The following is an 18,241-nucleotide window of genomic DNA, read 5'->3' on the forward strand; positions in this document are numbered from 1 at the left end:
CTGTACTCATAGGCTCAGTGGTCTAGGGGTATGATTCCTGCTTTGGGTGCAGGAGGTCCCGGGTTCAAATCCCGGCTGAGCCCTTTTTTTTCTCTACTTTGAAATTTTTTTATGAAAGATTGGTGATGACTTAATGTTAATTTTTTTGTGTGTGTTTTGCAAGAAGGAAGAAATTTTACATTTATACATTTGGATGTAGATGTGCAGTGGAAGGTGCAGTGTCATAAAATGTCGCGTTTCAACAGAATGTCTACCAACGCAAATATCGACGGTTTCTACTAGGTGTGACTGAAAACAAACAAATTCACTGTAATATCTGTTCAACAGAAGAACGACCAAATATCGCGGCCGAGTGGTTAGCACTCCAGTTTCATACCTGGTACGATACAGGTTGAAATCTCGGGCCTGGAGTGGCTATCCTGGGTTTTGTTGTGGTTGCCTTCAGTTTCTATAGCCAAATGCTGACAATGTATTTTGTATGACGTAAAAAATAATTCTTCGCCATTACCCACGATCCTCTGCGAGGACTGATATCATGCGTAACCCCTCTCATATTATCCTTGCCCCTATCAAGAATGATTGAACAGATGTTCACGAAATTTGGGATGGACATTACAGCTTTGGCGGCTTCTCGAAAGCAGACTTATTTGCAACAGACTTCATAATTGATACTGAACCCGTGCTATGGGAGGTTGATTCGGCATCCGCAACCTTCGGCGGCGACTGAGGACGCCTTCTATCAATGGTCACATGAACTATTTATCCTGCGCCTATCCGATATCATCCATTTACTTTAATGTCGGGTTGAGCCACAGAGTTATTAGCACCATCTGCTCTCACATCAGCAATTGGGCCTCGCGGGACACCCAGCTCTCACTTACGGCTCCAAGTGCAACAACCTGGGCAACTGTATCGACTTACAGGCTAAACTAAGTGAGGGTAGCCAGATATGGCGAATTTATGGTAGGAGGCAGCAATCCTATCAACAGTGTTAAGGCGGTCAAAGAATGACACCTCCAGGAGTGGTCAGAACGATCATATCGGCTGGAATACTGCGGTGAAGAAAGACACGGGAACCTACTACGCTATGCTCCTATGAAAGCATGAATGGAATGTCGAGAAGACCCACTATCATGTCACCACTCGTCTGATAATACGTTGGATTTGAGAGAGAGAGAGAGACTTTAATGCCACGTAAATCGAAGAATTGATGACGTCATCATTCACTCTGCCATCTACTAAGAATCATTTGAACTATTTGCGCTGCAATCTCTCGGTGACATAGCAACTTAACGTTATGTACTGAATTATTTTGCGGTATTACCTTCAAAAGAAAGTCTGTTCTGTCTGAGGGAGTGTAATTAATTATTGTACTTCTATGAATACATGTGCATTTGTCTGTAAATTTACCAGTAATGATAGCAAAAGGAAAGTTGCTTCTTTAATCAATTACTGTATGTGCGTTTCAGGAGGCAACGTTAAGCAGTGTATGGCGTAAAGAACACCTTTGTATCTTCTGTTGACTTTCAAAAATTCTGGATCCATCTAGCAGCAAAAATACGCGACAAATATTTCTCCACCACAGTTTTGTCCTTGTGCTACTGGAAGGTAGTTTGCGATGCTCATTTGTTTTAAGTCAGCAATTATATAAGATCGACATTCGAAGCACACTGATAAAGCAACTTTTCTCTTGTCTAATTAGTTACTGACAGAACTACATTTCAAATTACGTCGAATTCTGACGTTCATAAGAACAAGTTGGCAGGCCTGTGCAGTGTACCGCTACACCTAAGTCGCACTTTCGCTTTGCTGTTTGCTAGCAGTTTTCTAACGGTGACCATACGGTTGAAAGAACAACTTCTGCTGCAGGTGTTCAAGGTAAGTGTTGGTAGAGGCGTAGAAGGTTGTCAAATATTAAAATCAACAGGAGATATGTGTTCCTTCGATCAGTACATCTGTGGCATTTATGAATAAGATCCCATAACAGTTTGATTTTCTCAAGTGTTGTATGCTCTACTCGTGGATCACAGACAGAGTCAGTTGCTTAGTTTATCTGCTTGTCAGTTCTTTTACTTAGTATTTTAGAAGCAGTGTTGTGGATGAATAATGATACCATGCTCCAAAGTCTTGATGGGAGTACCGGGATTATTACAGTGGAGTGGCTAGTTGTTGCATTGGCGCTGAATCACACTACAGGAATGCTTACCTTCAGGGCAAATTGTCATCGCTGATTCTGAATAGAAGTTTTCATGCTATATATCACGGGACACTCGTATTGAGAACAGTGAAAAATACTGCTACGCGCATGAGCTGAGTGAGAAAGGTCGTTTGGTGTGAACATCCAATTTATATAGCTCCCAGATTCAGTAATGGATTGTGAAGTATCAGGTAGTTTACACTAAATAAACCAGTTTTAGCAACAAGGGTCACGAAACCAGCCATGTCTTCAAACATCGGTCTCATCGCATCACGCAGATCTACCCATTTATCTCCACAGACGGAATGTCAGATTTCGTATTTGACATGACTTCTGCTACCCTGACTGTTGTTAATCTTTTTTTTTAGTTTATTTTAAAACTGACATAACCTATGCCTTTTACATTCTTAGAAATCATCCACAAACCAATCATTTTAAACTGTCGACGCTTTACAGTTGATAAAGCGTTACTGATTAAACTAAGAAACGGTAGTGTAAGATGTACGAAATCAGGATCAATTCATTTCTTTTCATTCCATGCCTACTCGTCACATCACACAGAACCTTTTTCCCACGGTCCATATGAACAGGATCCTTCCACCCTTTTCTCGGACTGGGACCTGTTCATATACGTTCTTGGCAGATGATCCAGAAGTTGTTTGCCATTGCCTTCTTCTGTGTGTGAATGGAGTAATTGTTGGGATGCCACGGAGGAAAACTCCGTGTTGCCTAGACCACGGCCTTGCCCAACACAAGTTATAAATTCGGGCACCGCCGGGAATCGAACCCGAGACCCCAGGATTACAAGGCCAGCGTTCTAACCGCTAGACCACCGTAGGCCTATCCAAGGTTATTTTAGTAAGGGAAACAGTGGTATATTTTGATTGTCAAGTTGGCATTCAATTCGAGACTTGCCGAACATCACAAGTTGCAATGTTGAAACAATGTGGGTGGAGAGTTCTCATGTTGATTCAATGTTTTATGAAGGTCGTTGATGTCAACGAATCCAGTCTTGTTCCATACATTTTTTATTCAGAAACAATAGGCATGGCCAACAAAACAGTTTTCCTGTGTTACGGCAACCGGATAGCAACTCTGTTTAGGATACTGTTCCAAATTAAATTTCCTCACACATGATTTGGTTTATGATTTAAGTTCTGAAACTCGCATATCGGTCTTCCTCTTTCTTTTGTTATTTTCTTTTCAGAAAATTCCGTTTTAAAAGGCGTACGATTGCACAGTCACATGAAGGTTCTCTGCCAACGTTCATTTTAGCTGTGCGTGTATTCGAATCACTTGTACCACGAGATTGGGAATGCACTCGGATCGTTTACTTTCTGGAGTTCAACGTGCTTCAAAATACGACCACAAATACAATCTTACACCATCTAAATATACACGTACATTGTTTTAATAACAAAGGAATGGTCCGGTTGGTCATTTGAAAACCTCACCTGCAAATTTGCTCGTCTACAGAGCCCATCTAGTAATGATTGTACACAAAATTTCAGCCGCTCATACGATGTGCAAAGGTGCGAAAAAATTGCTCAAAATTCGAATGTACAGTTAAAATTCCCGCCATCGCGCACGAGTCTGACGGCAGCGAGCCTAGCAGTGGCACGGTATTCACCGCTATACTGCGTTCCAGAGTTTTTGACCGCTGAGTTTTGTGAATTGGAACCTCGGAGCGAGTCACTTACCAGAGGTTTGCTGGAAGGGATGACAGCAGGCTGTGTACAGTACACTCCGAATAAAATATCACCACGGTATGTAACATAGGAAAGTCGATTTCACTACACTACACATCACTAGAAAATTAACACTGCAGAGAGTATTAGATAATTTTATCTTCTTCACAACTCTTTGGCCCTCTTCCAAATTATTCACTCCTCACAGACCATCGCTTTCTGACATCACTCGCTTCATCTCTGCCGGTGTTTCTGTCCACTCCTTTATCTTCAATTATAACACGTTCAATAGCGTTTCCGATTATGCCTTCTTGCTCATAAAAGATTTGTTCTAATTTTTCCACATGCCAACATAAATTCTCCCATTCCTCTTGCCCAATTTCTTAGAATCTCTGGCGACATAAATGCTCGACATCCTTAATTTTAAAAGTTGTGTTCTTGATTGCAACCCACTGTTCTACATCTGCCCAAATAAATTCAATGGGGTTTAAATCGGGATAGTACGGCGGAAGTCTCAGCACAGTACGTTCTTTGTCTGCTAAAATCTAATCAATCACATAATATTTGTGCTTTGACTTATTTAATTTGATTAAAGTACTTAAAACGGATTTGTGTTAAAAAGTCTAACAAAGTAGCATATAAAGATTAAAATCATTATCTATCTGCTTAATTAAAGAATATAGTACGATTTAATGCACTGAAACATCTGTTTTCCTTCGTTGTATATTAGTGCATGTACATAGTAGGCCTTGGAAGGATCTTATGTACGTACTTATTTAATAAACTACGTGTGTATGTGTGACAATAGTTTCATGGTTAATACCGCGCCATTGCTTTGACTCGTTGCTGTCATGCGCGTGCGCGGTGGGGCGAATTTTAACTGTAACCTTGCACAGCGTACCAACAGTTGAAATTTTGTGTACAATCATTACTAGATGGGCTCTGTTATTATTATTATTAAGTGTTCTGTCTTACGACAGGTCCATTGCTCTGCCCAAAAAGAGCTCTCCAGTTGTCCCTATTCTCGGCTTCTCGCTTTAATTCCTGGAACTTCATCTTCTTTCCTTGTTTAAGGTCGTCGGTTAGCTGTATCAGTCTTCTTCCTAGTCCTCGCTTTCCTTCAACCTGGCCCTCGATGATATCATTCAGTAACCCATTCCTTCTCATAATATGTCCCAGCCAGTTAGCTTTCCTTCGTGCAATCGCCTGCAGAATGTTTCTTTGCTCGTTGACTCTCCTCAATACTTCTTCGTTGGTCACTCGATCCGTCCACCTGATCTTCTCTATTCTTCTCCAACACCACATTTCAAAACTCTCCAGGTATTTCTGTTCCTTCTTCCTGAGTGTCCAAGTCTCTGCTCCATACAGCGCGACACTCCATACGTAACACTTCACTAGTTTCTTCTTCATCTCCAAGCCCAACTTGCTAGTGAGAAGTATCCTCTTCTTGACGAAAGCTGCCTTGGCTATGGCTATCCTTGCTTTTACTTCCTTGGTGCATAGGGCGTCCGTCGTGACTATGCTTACCAAGTACTTAAAATCTCCACATTCTCCATCTGTTGGTTTCCAATTACAACGTTCAATGGTTCTGCTCTCGGTGCTATCCTCATTACCTTTGATTTTTCAATGTTGATTTCCATTCCATACTCTCTACCTCTTTCCACTAACTTGTCCATCATGTTCTGTAATTCCTCCTCTTCCTTCGCCAATATTACTAAGTCGTCTGCATACTTTACAGTCTTTATCACTCTTCCTCCAATTTTGAAGTCTCCTGTTCCCTCCAGAGCTTCCTTGGCAAGCCATTCCCCGTACAGGTTAAAAAGAATTGGTGATAAGCAGCATCCCTGTCTTACACCTCTACCTATCTCAACGCTGTTGGCGTCTCCTGAGTCCAGTCTCACTTTGACTTTTTGCTGCATGTACAGGTTTTTGATTAATCTTCTATCTCTCCAATCAATTCCAATTCTCTGTAGGATCCTCATTAATTTCTTCCATTTTACTCGATCGAAAGCCTTCTTCCTTGACATCGAGAACTCTCTCTGAAATTATTCTCATAACTCCGATGGCATCTCTGGTTCCTCTTCCTCTCCTGAATCCAAATTCGTCGTCTCCCATCACTTCCTCTATCTTCTTTTCTAGTCTTTTAGTCAGTATTCTCGTCATTATCTTCGCCGCATGTGAGATTAGGCTGATGGTCCTGTAATCGCCGCACTTCTTGGAATTCTTTTTCTTCTGTAATGGAATCATTGTTACTTCCAGAAAGTCCTTGGGCCACTCACCGGAGGTGTATATCTTGTTAGCGAGTCTAGTAAGAACCTTCAATCCTTTCTCTCCAAGTTCTTTCAATAAGTCCGATGGGATTTCATCATCTCCCATAGCTTTTCTTCTTCTCATATCCTTTATGGCCCTCTCTACCTCGCTCTTCAGTATCTCTGGACCTTTGTCGACCTCCTCTACGTCTTCTTCTGGCTCCAATTCCATCTCCTTCTAGACGAGCAAAATTTCCGGTGAGGTTTCGACATGACCAACCGGACCATTTCTTGTAAGTAAAACCACAGAAAATTTCTGCCCGAAAAAGTGAATCTTGTTAACTTATAATATTGTCTCCATTTCCTTGTTCCTTTGTATTTGTTCTTATTCTTTCGGATTAGGCCGTCACTGCTGTTCAAATACGGAATTAATTGTGAAACATTCAATCTGTCAGACACTATGGGGCTGTGGAGTAGGTAGCAGTCCATCGGTAAACCTTCCTTCACCTACACGGGAAAACGAAACACTGTATATAGCCAACACACTCCATTGCCCCGAGTGGGTTCGATCCCGCGGTCTCAGTGTTATAGTGGCCCAAGGCTGTGCGGCCATCGTCGTGTCAAGTTGAGTCTGAAGATTGCTGTCTTCTGGGTTATTGTGCCTTGTAGTCTGGTAGATTTCCACCGACGTTTCAGAGGTCATACTGTCTCCGTCATCAAGGCGATGGAACGTCGGTGGAAATCTACCAGACCACAAGGCACAATAACTCAGAAGACAGCAATCTTCTATGATTAAGTTAAGTAACCTTCTTGCAATGATCAGAGTTACTAAACAAGCGAAGAATTTGGGTGAGAAGGAAAAAGAATCATACTTGTCAGTAAACAAGGATTTGAAACTGGACGCTCGTGGGTAACCAATATGGTTGAAGTTCCTTGTAGCACGGGATACATACAATACGCCTGACTGGAAACAAGAGAGAAAAACTGACATGAAGGTGGTCCATGAATCTTGTCAGCAGCTGTCCTCTAAAAATACGGCATTGGTAAAGTTGTTATTCAGTATTTCTAACACAGCGAAGACCAAGTCTGCTCCGTCTTTCCGTAAAGAAGGTTGTAATTGCAAATTTTATTAACAGCAGGCCTTTAAATAATTATGGCACCGAACATCACCTTTTCCTGTTGCATAAGACAACAAACAAGGGGGCACACAAAGATCTCATTCGGGAATATTTGTAACGCTTTTCGTAACGCCCATTCCTTGAAGTGGAAATGAATGAAATGAGGTTCGCTTCTGTGAAGTTAGGTTATGTTGGGTCATGTTAGCTTGAGTGGGCTAGGTTGTGTGCGCGGTTAGGTTAAGGTAGGTTAGTTCAAGTCAGTATAGGGTACTTTATGTGCCCGGGGGTTGTCACCAGAGGAGGTGCCCTTGGGGATCAGGTGTGATGGGTCTTGAGTTATCCCGAGTGTAGATAATTCACCGCTGGGAGAAAACCTGCATGTGGGACTCTCCGATGGGTGGCGCAGATTCCGTTTGTGGGGCGTAGCCCTCAAAGTCGATGGCTAGTTTTCTATGGAGCGGAGCGTTGGGAGTGTTGGGGAGGGGCGAAAGAGGGTGGTACGTGTTATGGAGTGTACCCGACGGTTGTGAAGGAGTCTGTCTCTCTGTGGGTTATGTTGTGTCAGGTTTGGTTAGGTTATGGTACATTACGTTTCGTTACTTTAAGGTGGGATAGGTTGGATATCTTTTAGGGTTTACTTAAAAGTGTTGAGGTTTTCGACAAATCTGTTTCAGAGGGGTGCGCGTATTTCGAAGTGAAGATTTGGAAAGAAAACACAAGGAACAACGGCTTTTCCGATATTTTATGCACTCATCAAATATATGTGACCGAGGAAGCACTTTGTTCTGAAGGAAGTCCGCTTAAGCTTCTGAATACTTCGAAAATAAAAATTTCTTTTTGCAAAATGTCAGTGATCCGAACAGCGTTCAGATCACATTGAAGGACGGTTAATGAAATTAGGAAAATTCAGGAAACTAAACATTAATTTATATTGTTATTAAGTTTACTTATTTTTCCTTGTATCTTTGAGAGAATAGAAGTCACGTCTTCAGTGCGTTTGCCCATCATAGTTCGTTTTGTGAAATGTAACAAAGACCGAGTAAGAAAATTTTTCTTTGAATAGGCTCATTCAATAAATCGTTTTCCACTCTTACCTGTGATTTGTGGAGTTACCCTTTTTTTTAAAAAAAAAGTAAAGCAATAATATTCGAATTTAGATTTAGCTTTGTACTCTAATGTAAGCCATCATTCCGTGTGCTCACTTGAAAGAGTTAAAAGTGAAAATGCAAAGTGTAGAGAATCAAGGTGACGTCACGTTCAGTACCATAGATCATTTGGAAATAAGGTCATGTATCAACGAGACTTAAACAGTCCTACACTAAAATATATTCCTCGACCGAATGTTCGTAAGATAAGTGAAAACATGGATATTCGAGATTTGAAAGCTTTCTCGAAACCATTAACGTAAAATAATAAATATTTTTTTCAAGACTTTAAATGGTCTCTAGAAAATGGTGAAGTTTTTGAAATGTTCTGATGCTCTACAGTTAGCAAACGTAAAGCTCTAAGTATTTAGATGGATTAATATAAGTAGCCTTTAAATTAAATTAACTTAATTTAAGGCTGATTCAATTTATGTGAAACGTTTATCGAAGAAAGTGTGCTATGACGTGAAACTAATCTTCTGAGAGACCTATAAATGTTGAAGCGCTGTGCTACATAACAGAACATGCTGTTTCCAGTCGTAATAAATTTAGCAACGTGTATTACATTTAAACAGCTAAAATTTAATTCGCGAAACTGTTTAGTCGTGTTGTACAACAAGGTCCCAGTCCAGGAGCAAAATCATCACGCGTAATAAACAAAACACAAACGTACACCGTGATTTCTCTTACACTTAGAGATCGACCGAGATGTGGTTATACAAAACATTAAGTGCGGATCCTTGACTGCATTTCACAAGCAGAATGTAGGTGGTAGGATGCTCAGAACGCAAATTCATTGCAGGGTATTATTTTACCTGCATAGGGAATAATTATTCGAAATAGAGGAAAATACATTTCCTTTATTAAAAGAATGAAATGTCACTGCAAATTAATTATAATTATATTGTATAAGTAAGAAAGAAATTAAGAACGCTGTAATCAAAATATCTCATTGATATTATTACAACCGAAAATGTAACAGCAGATTGAAGTGAGTCATCTAGAATCTAGATTCTAGATCCGTTTTCGTGTTGCAACGTTGTAAGATCCCTCCGCGACCTTCAAACTTGTTTGTCGGAGACGGGGTTTAGTAGCATTTGTTTAGCCGTTGCGAGGTAACATGGTTTGTTTGACACGTGTTAGTTGCTGTAAAGAGAAGCGAGAATGGAAGTGTCTACACGAATAATAATTCATATTTACCCATTCGTAGAGGTTGCCGGGATTACATGCTGCCAATCCTTCTGCACGTGAAGAAGATTAACACTGAGCTCTATCATAGTTATTGTGGCTGATTGGCTGTACATGCTCGCGACGCTTTACGACGTGTGAACATCATCAAGGACTCTTCGATGTGTCGCTCAGATTACAATTTACGTCAAACAAGTCATCATAATTCGAGCAGGTGCAGTCTGGTAGAAGTTTACCGACGTTTCAGAGGTCCTTGTTGCCTCCATCATCATACTACACGGCGCAACAACCCAGAAGACATCCATCTTCACACTCATTGCCGTGAAAACCTCAAATCCTAAATAGTTAAAGTTTTAAAAGACAGTTCTACTTGCTCACAAATATAGAATTTATTATTATCAAAATATTAGCATGCAGTCTCTAATTATTAAGCCAAACAATCAACGTATCGTAAAAAGTGATGCTATGCTGCCACACGCACAGTAGCTCCTACTAATTCTCAACCTCCGTACTAGATGGAAGTGAGTGGTTAGCCTAACGCCCCAGACCCGCGCCTTACCTCCGGGGAAAGGACCACCGATACTCATAGGACAGGAGGCTGGGTGGGCCCCAGAACCGGTCTGGATGCAGAGGCTAGAGGAAAATCTTGTCGGTGATCAAACCTCGAACTGCCAGCCCATAGTCTGTCACTACACTGACTGCGGTACCTGGCTGTCTTCTCCGTGAACGTTTCATTTATTTATTTAGTTAGTTTTCTGTCTGACGACAGGTCCATATGAACAGGATCCTTCCATCCTTTCCTCGGACCGGGACCTGTTCATATACGTTCTTGGCAGATGATCCAGAAGTGGTTTGCCATTGCCTTCTTCTGTGTGTGAATGGAGTAATTGTTGGGATGCCACGGAGGAAAACTCCGTGTTGCCTAGACCACGGCCTTGCACAACACAAGTTATAAATTCGGGCACCGCCGGGAATCGAACCCGAGACCCCAGGATTACAAGGCCAGCGTTCTAACCGCTAGACCACGTTTCATACGAACTTTAAAACCTGCGAAAGGTTGAATGGAAACATGATAAAGACAGGTAAACTGTCCGCGTGATCCATATTTGCATGTTGGCCAATTACAACCATGACGACGGGGTGAGGCTTTGAAATTGTATCGGGAATATTTGACTTAGAACAAATAACAGACACAAGTAAAACATTAAATAGCAGAAATGTGAATGGATGATTGTTTCTGGCTTCAAATATTTAAACCTTAAATTTATCACACATTCTTCCCAGCTTTCTTTGTTTATTTGCGCACGTGTTCTTAACACAAAGTGCATGAAATAAACGCATATGTGGCTGGTCAGTCCTATCTGTCCACTCGCATAATTAAACTCGAGAGCCGATGGACGAATTTGAATCAAATTTGGTACAGATATTATCTCACCGAAGTGAAGTTTGAAATGGCACTCGGCCACTAGATGAGGTGAAGCCTCCTTGGTGGGGCAGGGCTGGTAAGAGCGAGGGCCGTTGGGTACCCCGGAGGACCCGCTGTAGTTCATCTCGGGGTGACACGTGCGTGGGGTATCTACCACTGCGACACTACCACGTGGGGAGAAACCGGTAGATGGGGCAGAGCCCCATGTTAAGGAACAACGTCCAAAAACGAAGGAGAAGCATTTTGGGTGGCGGAGCCTTAGGGGTGAGGAGAGCAGAGACCTTAGTTTCAACAGGGATACTTTTATCGGGGACCCTAAAGGGAGTCGAGCGGAACCCCAAGGCAACAGGATATGCCTTAAGGGACGCAATTCCCTGTTTGGGGTGGAGACCCCCTGAGTTGTTACGTAGGGTTGATTGGATTGAGATAGGTTGGGGAAGGTTAAGTAGAACTGGATTCAGAGTCTTTGGACGCTGAAATTTGTGAATTGGAACCTCGGAGCGAGTCACTTACCAAAGGTTTGCTGGAAGGGATGGCAGCAGGCCGCGTACAGTACACTCCAAATAAAATATAACCACATTATGTAACACAGGAAAGTCGATTTCACTACACTACACATCACTAGAAAATTAACACTGCAGAGAGTATTAGATAATTTTATCTACTTCACAACTCTTTGGTCTTCTTCCAATTCTTCCACTCCTCACAAACCTTTGCTTTCGGACATCACTCGCTTCATCTCTGCCGCTGTTTCTGTCCAATCCATTATTTTCAATTTTGCCTTCTTGTTCATAATAAGTTTGTTCTAATTTTTCCACATGCCAACATAAATTCTCCCAGTCCTCTTGTCCAGTTTCTTCGAATCTCTGGCGACACAGATGTTCGACGTTCTTAATTTTAAATGTTGTGTTCTTGATTGCAACCCAGTGTTTTACATCTGCCCAAATAAATTCAATGGGGTTTAAATCGGGATAGTACGGCGGAAGTCTCAGCACAGTACGTTCTTTGTCTGCTAAAATCTAATCAATCACATAATATTTGTGCTTTGACTTATTTAATTCGATTAAAATGCACAGTTGAGATTTCAATATGCCACAAAATGTGATGTTTCTTTCCAGTAGCCAGGCTTTCATTTCGTCCTTCTTGAGTAAGACGTCGGTGGTTTGTCTCCTTCCTTCCTTCCTTCCTTCATTGAGTGGTCCGCATACTGGGCCCTTCCTACAAGGTCACCGGCCAAAATCGGTGAATCCAGTTCTAATGTTCTGTTAGATCGGGTTGATTTTGGGTAAGTTACGTAAGTTGGTCAGGTGCCCCCGGTGGTTGTGTCGAAGTGTGTCACGTGGGGATGTGTCTCGGAGGAACTACAAGGGACTCAGAGTATAATGGATCGTCTTACAGCGATGCAACCACTTTATGGGACAATTTAGGTAAGGATAGGACAGGTTAGGTTTCGTTAGTTCAGGAAGGATAAGAACAGGTCAATATTTTTGGATAAGTTTGCTATATTAGACTACATTTGGTTTTGTTGGGTTAGTTGAAGGTAAGTTAGGTTAGGTTTGTCCAGTTTAAGGTAAGTTACGTTGTATTAGGTAAGGTTTGGTTCGGTTAAGTTAGATTGCTGGGTTGAAGATGTTTGGGTTTGTTTATGTTGAGTCTGGTCAGCTGAGGTTAAGTTAGTAGCCCAGGCGGGTGCCCGCATGAGGGACGGGAGGCACAATGAGTTGCTCCGCGGGGAGGCCCACGGTTACCTCATCGATCACCGTGAGGACCCCGAGTGCGGGGACCACTGATTGGTGCAGCCCTCATGAGCGACTGCACCGCGTTTGTGGGGCGGACGATAATGGGTTAAGTTAGGTTAGGTATGGCGCATTTAGAATTGAACAGAGGGGTTCGAATGAAAGGGTAACGACGAATAGTAAATTGAAATAATATGGGATGACGCCATCGTGGCATAATTTAAGTAGGCGTTCTATCTCGAATTTTTCCGAAGGAACTAAGGAAAACTATGACAATCCTCAACGTGAATATACTTCTTCCGAACCGAGATTTTAACCCTGGATCTCCTGAATGTGAAGCAGAAGTGGTAACCACTTAGCGACGGCGTTCGATTATTCTAGAATTTGTCTTTTTTAACGTAACGTTTCGGCAAAATAACGTGATGAAAATTGGTTTAAAAACATCCTGTTTACCCGAGTGGGCAGCGGCCGAGTCGGATATCCGTCAGACGAAAAGTTACCGTGTGTATGTAAAATTTTCATCAAATTCCTGATGATGGGACCAGAGATAGTTCCCGAAACGTTAGTCGCTTCGTGCAACCATTTGATGCGGTTGTTGCCCGAGAATATTTTATCCAGTTTCCTCGCCGCGAAAGCTTCAAATCGTAAGTGGTCTTAGGATGTTATGCTGCTCGCCCGCGGACTTACTGTCAGTTCAGCCGATTAGTGGGTAATGACAATGTAAGGGGCAATATTAAAATAAAGATATAGAGGAAAATAAAGTGTTACAAATTATATAAATACAAAAAATATTTTTTTTCAATTTTTGAAAAATTATAGGGGGTGCTGCAGCTCTTATGGACGAGCCGCCACTGCTGACACATTTACTCATCGCTGTGCTCCAACATGTTTGTATGCCACGTGTGGAGTCCAAAGCAGGGCTACTTACTTGGCTAAAACATTAACTGAAAAAATTATACAAAACCTGAGACACATTTGATAAGATAATTTGACTGGAGTTTGAAATTATTCAAACACAGATAACATATGCCATTCGCTTCCATGCCCTCGTTCATTGTTCTTTTAATTATAACCGTGCCCAACCGCAAACTTTGTCGGCGTAGCAGAGTTTATGCCTATTAAATTTGCTGAGTAGTCGACATATGATTGTCTCCAGATGCCGTTCTACATCCAGAATACGGAGACAGAGCTGGTGGTGGACCTCAAGGAAGGGGCTGAGGGCGAGGAGCCGCAAGTGATCATGTTTTCTTACCACGGGGGCGCCAACCAGCTATGGGAGTACAAGGATGGCATGATATACAGCAAATCGAATGGGTGGGTACTTAGCAACAGAAGTGTCCACACAAATGATATAACAATTTTGGCGCTTTAAATCGATTGTCTCCTGCAGACCTTCAGTTTGTTATGGCTGCCGTGTCAGTGTCCTATTTGACCTTTTTGAAAGGCGCCAGTGACGTCATGCGGTCTTTCACCTCTGTGGGTGGGATATCTGTCGCCTGTCCAGTTGGGTGATGATGTCATAACGGGGGTTCCCCCGAGAACGCCTCCACGTGGACGTGTGTCACTGTCAATTCTGCGTGCAAGGTTCTTCATATGAAGTACTCGTTATTGTTTTCCGATTTTAACCGAAATTTGAGTTTGTCTGTAAATGTTAGTTAAAACTCACCAATATGAAATCCGTTCCGCTGTTGTTGTGTTGTTACATGGTGACACACAGACATGCTGACGGTGACTGTTGGATATGGCTGTTAGACAACGTTTTTTTTTTCCACACGTGTTTCAGGCGATCGACATGTACTTTTACGCTAATTGCCAAAGCGAAAATATAATTTTTCTTTTGTCTCCAGATCTTGAGTTGTCCGTGAATTTATAGGGATGATGGTTCCTGAGGCTAGTTCCTCTTCTCCTTTATAAGGTTCTGCACGTCACGTACGCCGAGTCTCAAAGATATGTTACTCAATATTTTAAATAACTTCAGTGTGCTTCTGTTAATAGTGGACATCGTTCATACAGAGAATTCACACGACAGTTTTCACCTTCTTGCGAAACATATCCTGTCACGTATTTATAATCCGCATATACAGGATGATTGAAAAGGTTAGGACCAAACTGAAGGAACGTGTAGATGGACTCAGAGAGAACAACTTTCGAATAGAAATCCATGTCCTCCGAAAGTTATCCTGAGTCAGTCGAGGCCATTGAAGGTAGGGAAGTCTGATAACATACCACTGAAATAATCGTACTTTGATATTCTCCTACTAGCTTAATTTTGAATCACGCGTATCCCGTCAGATTCTACAGAGGCCCCAGGGCTGTTTACATTGTGTTTGTGAGTTGGTATTGCTGCTTTCGTAATCTTTTTACATTCACTGATACGTCAAATGGAACGATACAATTTTGCAGAGCTCAGGGACATGCACATGTGGAGGACGCGACTTTGAACACCTGTTGTAAATTTGATTTGTAAGATTCCTAATGTAATCCTTGTACATTAATAAATAACAAAATTAAGTTAGTAGGAGAATAGCAAAGTACGATTATTTCAGCTGTATGTTATCAGATGTCCCTATCTCCAATGGCCTCGACTGACTCAGGATAACTTCGGAGACATTTTCACTTATGACAGGGTTATACGAAACGCTTTTGTTTGCTCTGCGAATGGAAGAGCCTAGCACGGGGAAGTCATTTCTAATATAAACAACAGCAACTTCGATAAGAACAAATTCCAGGGCAATAATAAAACACTTAGTATCTGGTTAATTGGTTCGTGCAGAAGACGTTTGTTTCCCGTGGCCACATATTGCAAGAGGCTTAATGAAACATTTAGTTAATGTTATGGATCAACATGGCAATGAATTTCTGTATTTTAAACAACAGATATTTACAAACATGAATAATGCTAGAACCTAAGACGGAATATTTGTAGACTCGCAAATTAAAGAAGTCACAAGAGTCAGCCTATCTGATGTAATTTCAAGTTAAATGTAAACGTGAGCTTGGAGACCATTTGAAGGAGTAACCATCAGTCTCGTTGGAAATTTCAGGGTAGAAAATTACGATTCATTTGTCGAAGAACTTCGCCACTCTCCCCCCAAGCTTTACTTTACGATTTATTCCGCAGTTCTAACTGAGTGATGGCCTACAAAACGTCATCAAAATTTATTTTGTAGCCTCGTATCTCGACTTGTTTCCAACGTATGTGGACATTGTTAGTGATGAACACGGGAAACCCTTTTGTCGAGAAATATCAGCACGTTATCTGGCTACGGTCGAACCAAGCGCAAGGCATTTGTAGCTATCGTTTAGGCAAGTTCAACGTGCAAGTTATACATTGGTATTTTTATTTTGTCTTTAAATTAGTATAGAATTAATCTTCAGTTTACCAAACTCGGTGGGTAATTGAAAAATGAAGGAACGGAAATATCAAGGCTTGTTGGCTGTTCATTGCTGAAGGAGATTTTGTGTCAGGGCGTAGGTTTTTTGGTAGGTGAGACTCGTTCAAGGAAGGCAATAACTCTGTCAGTCAACCATTGAATCAGTCAGTCTCTTAGGTTGTTGATTAGTCAGTCAGACACACCGTCTGGTACACGGGCGGTTAGTTGCTTAGTCAGTCATGCAAACGGACAGTCAGTCATTTTCAGTGCAAGAAGGAATCAACACAAATTATTATTTTATTTTATTTAAAAAAACACGAAAACACCAAAGGATCTAAATCTCTAGAATGTTTGTTTCAGACTGGTTCTGGATGTGAACCAGGAGACTGGCAACGTGTCCACATTCGAGCCACACGGCGGAGCCAACCAGTTGTGGCACTTCGAGGACGATGGTACGATCAGAAGCGAGATCGACCAGGTACTGGACGTGTCTGAAGGAGGCGCCGAACCTGGGGCCCTCGTGATCGCTTTCACAAAGCACGGTGGACCCAATCAGATCTTCAAGATCGTGACGGTCGACGAATAACCTGCACTGCAGGACGACCGAGTGTCGATTGAAGTCGATGCACCGTTTCTCTCTTGTGTCCTTTGCTCGGTAGAAATTAAAATTCTTTACCCGATCGTATGTAACATGCCAAATTCTGCATCAGAAACTACATATAAAAACACGTACACCGGCAATTACAACATTTATGGGAATTCTAATGGGTGCTCGTAGCCATTTTTTGTTGGACACAAAAGGCAACTCAAATCCGTTAAGTTCTTCTGCTTTTTTGAAACGTGGGGGGAGATAGTCGGACGTACAAGTGTTACGTCACCGATGTTGTTCGTATTTGTATCGACTGATATTCCTAATAAAACATTTGACAGTTCTACGACCAAATCATTTATTCGTTTTAAATGACTTTACTCGATAAACGTTCATAATATTGACATAAAATGATACGGCGTTTCTCATACATCAGTGTTAGCATTTCCCTCTTCGTTCCCAATCTTACGATCGACTACGTCTCATGAGATTTCACCCTATAAAAATTCTGTAATAATTTCTTGTTTCCCTTATCCTACCTTCACATGCAGATAATTCGTAATATCTTTCATTTAAAAGTGTCTCAATCAAGAATTTACGCGGTAAATTATTTTCCCTACCACAGGAATTATTAATTCATATTACATAACCTCAATTATTACCAGATAATGCGATCATAAAAGTAGCATCTAACAAACGTACTTGGTCAAACTAAAGCAGAGGAAGGGTTTTTCAGATTCCATTATCTTCGGCAACCCACCAGCCATTATCCAGCACCGGTTGAAAGTCAAAATCGGGGAATTACCTGTAGTGGAGGAAATGACTTCCAATGATCGGATTAAGTCATTTTAAAATTAATATTTTACAGCGGTTAACATTATAGTGTTTGGGCGAGAATTCAGGTTATAACGGCGACAAGTATGAAGCTGACAAGACTTACAGCACGTTTCACCGTGAAGTCTCATAGATATTTACAGACGTTTCAGAGACGCACTAGACTTCTATCACCAGTGCAACAACCCAGGACAACATCCCAGAAGAAATTCGTCTTCATCATGTTTAGTTTATCGGGCAATTACAATTGGAATATGTTGTTTATTCATTTAGTTTATATTCTTTGTTAGTTACATGGATTTTGTAGTAATTTACTTCTTATATAAATAAAGTTTTAATGAATAATTTATCCCATATGTTTAATCGTGGGCATTCTTTATTTTTATCGAATTATCTCCTGGAAAATGTGATGTTAATTCCCCTAATTTTCAGTACGACGTAAATATGGTCTCTTCAGAGGTAATCCTGCATCCATGACCAGGGTGTTGAAGGCAGTAGCACTTATGTGACGTTGGTAAACTTTTACCAGATTACGCTGCTCACAAGAGAGCTATCTTTATATTAGCCGCTGTAAGTACATGAAATAATATGATTCTGTTCGAAATCAAATTTGACAGCATTGCCTCCCGTGGTTGTACCGCAGTGACTATTTCTGGAATTCGGTAGGTAGTGATGTTTCTTCCGCCGCTGATGAGGC

The 18,241-nt window shown here is 41.4% G+C and overlaps 1 protein-coding gene and 1 non-coding gene across 3 annotated transcripts; both read left to right on the top strand.

The window, feature by feature from the left end:
• The first annotated feature begins 11 nt into the window (after nucleotides 1-11).
• Nucleotides 12-83, top strand: TRNAP-UGG (transfer RNA proline (anticodon UGG)). The gene has a single exon. It is a non-coding gene; the product is annotated as a tRNA-Pro (tRNA).
• A 1,287-nt stretch (nucleotides 84-1,370) lies between these two features.
• LOC110828616 (uncharacterized) lies at nucleotides 1,371-17,893 on the top strand. 2 transcript variants are annotated; one of them, XM_087345175.1, is made up of 3 exons: nucleotides 1,371-1,878; nucleotides 13,904-14,061; nucleotides 16,482-17,893. In XM_087345175.1, the coding sequence occupies exons 2-3, from the start codon at nucleotides 13,904-13,906 to the stop codon at nucleotides 16,705-16,707; spliced, it is 384 nt and encodes a 127-aa protein (XP_087201301.1). In that variant the 5' UTR covers nucleotides 1,371-1,878; the 3' UTR covers nucleotides 16,708-17,893. The 2 variants fall into 2 exon arrangements, with proteins under 2 accessions (XP_087201301.1, XP_087201302.1); XM_087345176.1 differs by lacking the exon at nucleotides 1,371-1,878 and adding an exon at nucleotides 9,673-9,799.
• Nucleotides 17,894-18,241: the final 348 nt, after the last annotated feature.

Source organism: Zootermopsis nevadensis, unplaced genomic scaffold (assembly GCF_977971745.1).
Source record: "Zootermopsis nevadensis isolate Lab colony 2312 unplaced genomic scaffold, Znev_1.0 Znev_ptg000008l, whole genome shotgun sequence".
Lineage (NCBI taxonomy): Eukaryota > Metazoa > Arthropoda > Insecta > Blattodea > Termopsidae > Zootermopsis > Zootermopsis nevadensis.

What these genes read in the sequence shown, in the direction of transcription:
- LOC110828616 (XM_087345175.1), top strand. Translation starts at nt 13,904, where the DNA reads ATGCCGTTCTACATCCAGAATACGGAGACAGAGCTGGTGGTGGACCTC. An exon ending in ATATACAGCAAATCGAATGG is followed by an intron (nt 14,062 to 16,481) that starts GTGGGTACTTAG and finishes TGTTTGTTTCAG; the next exon opens with ACTGGTTCTGGATGTGAACC.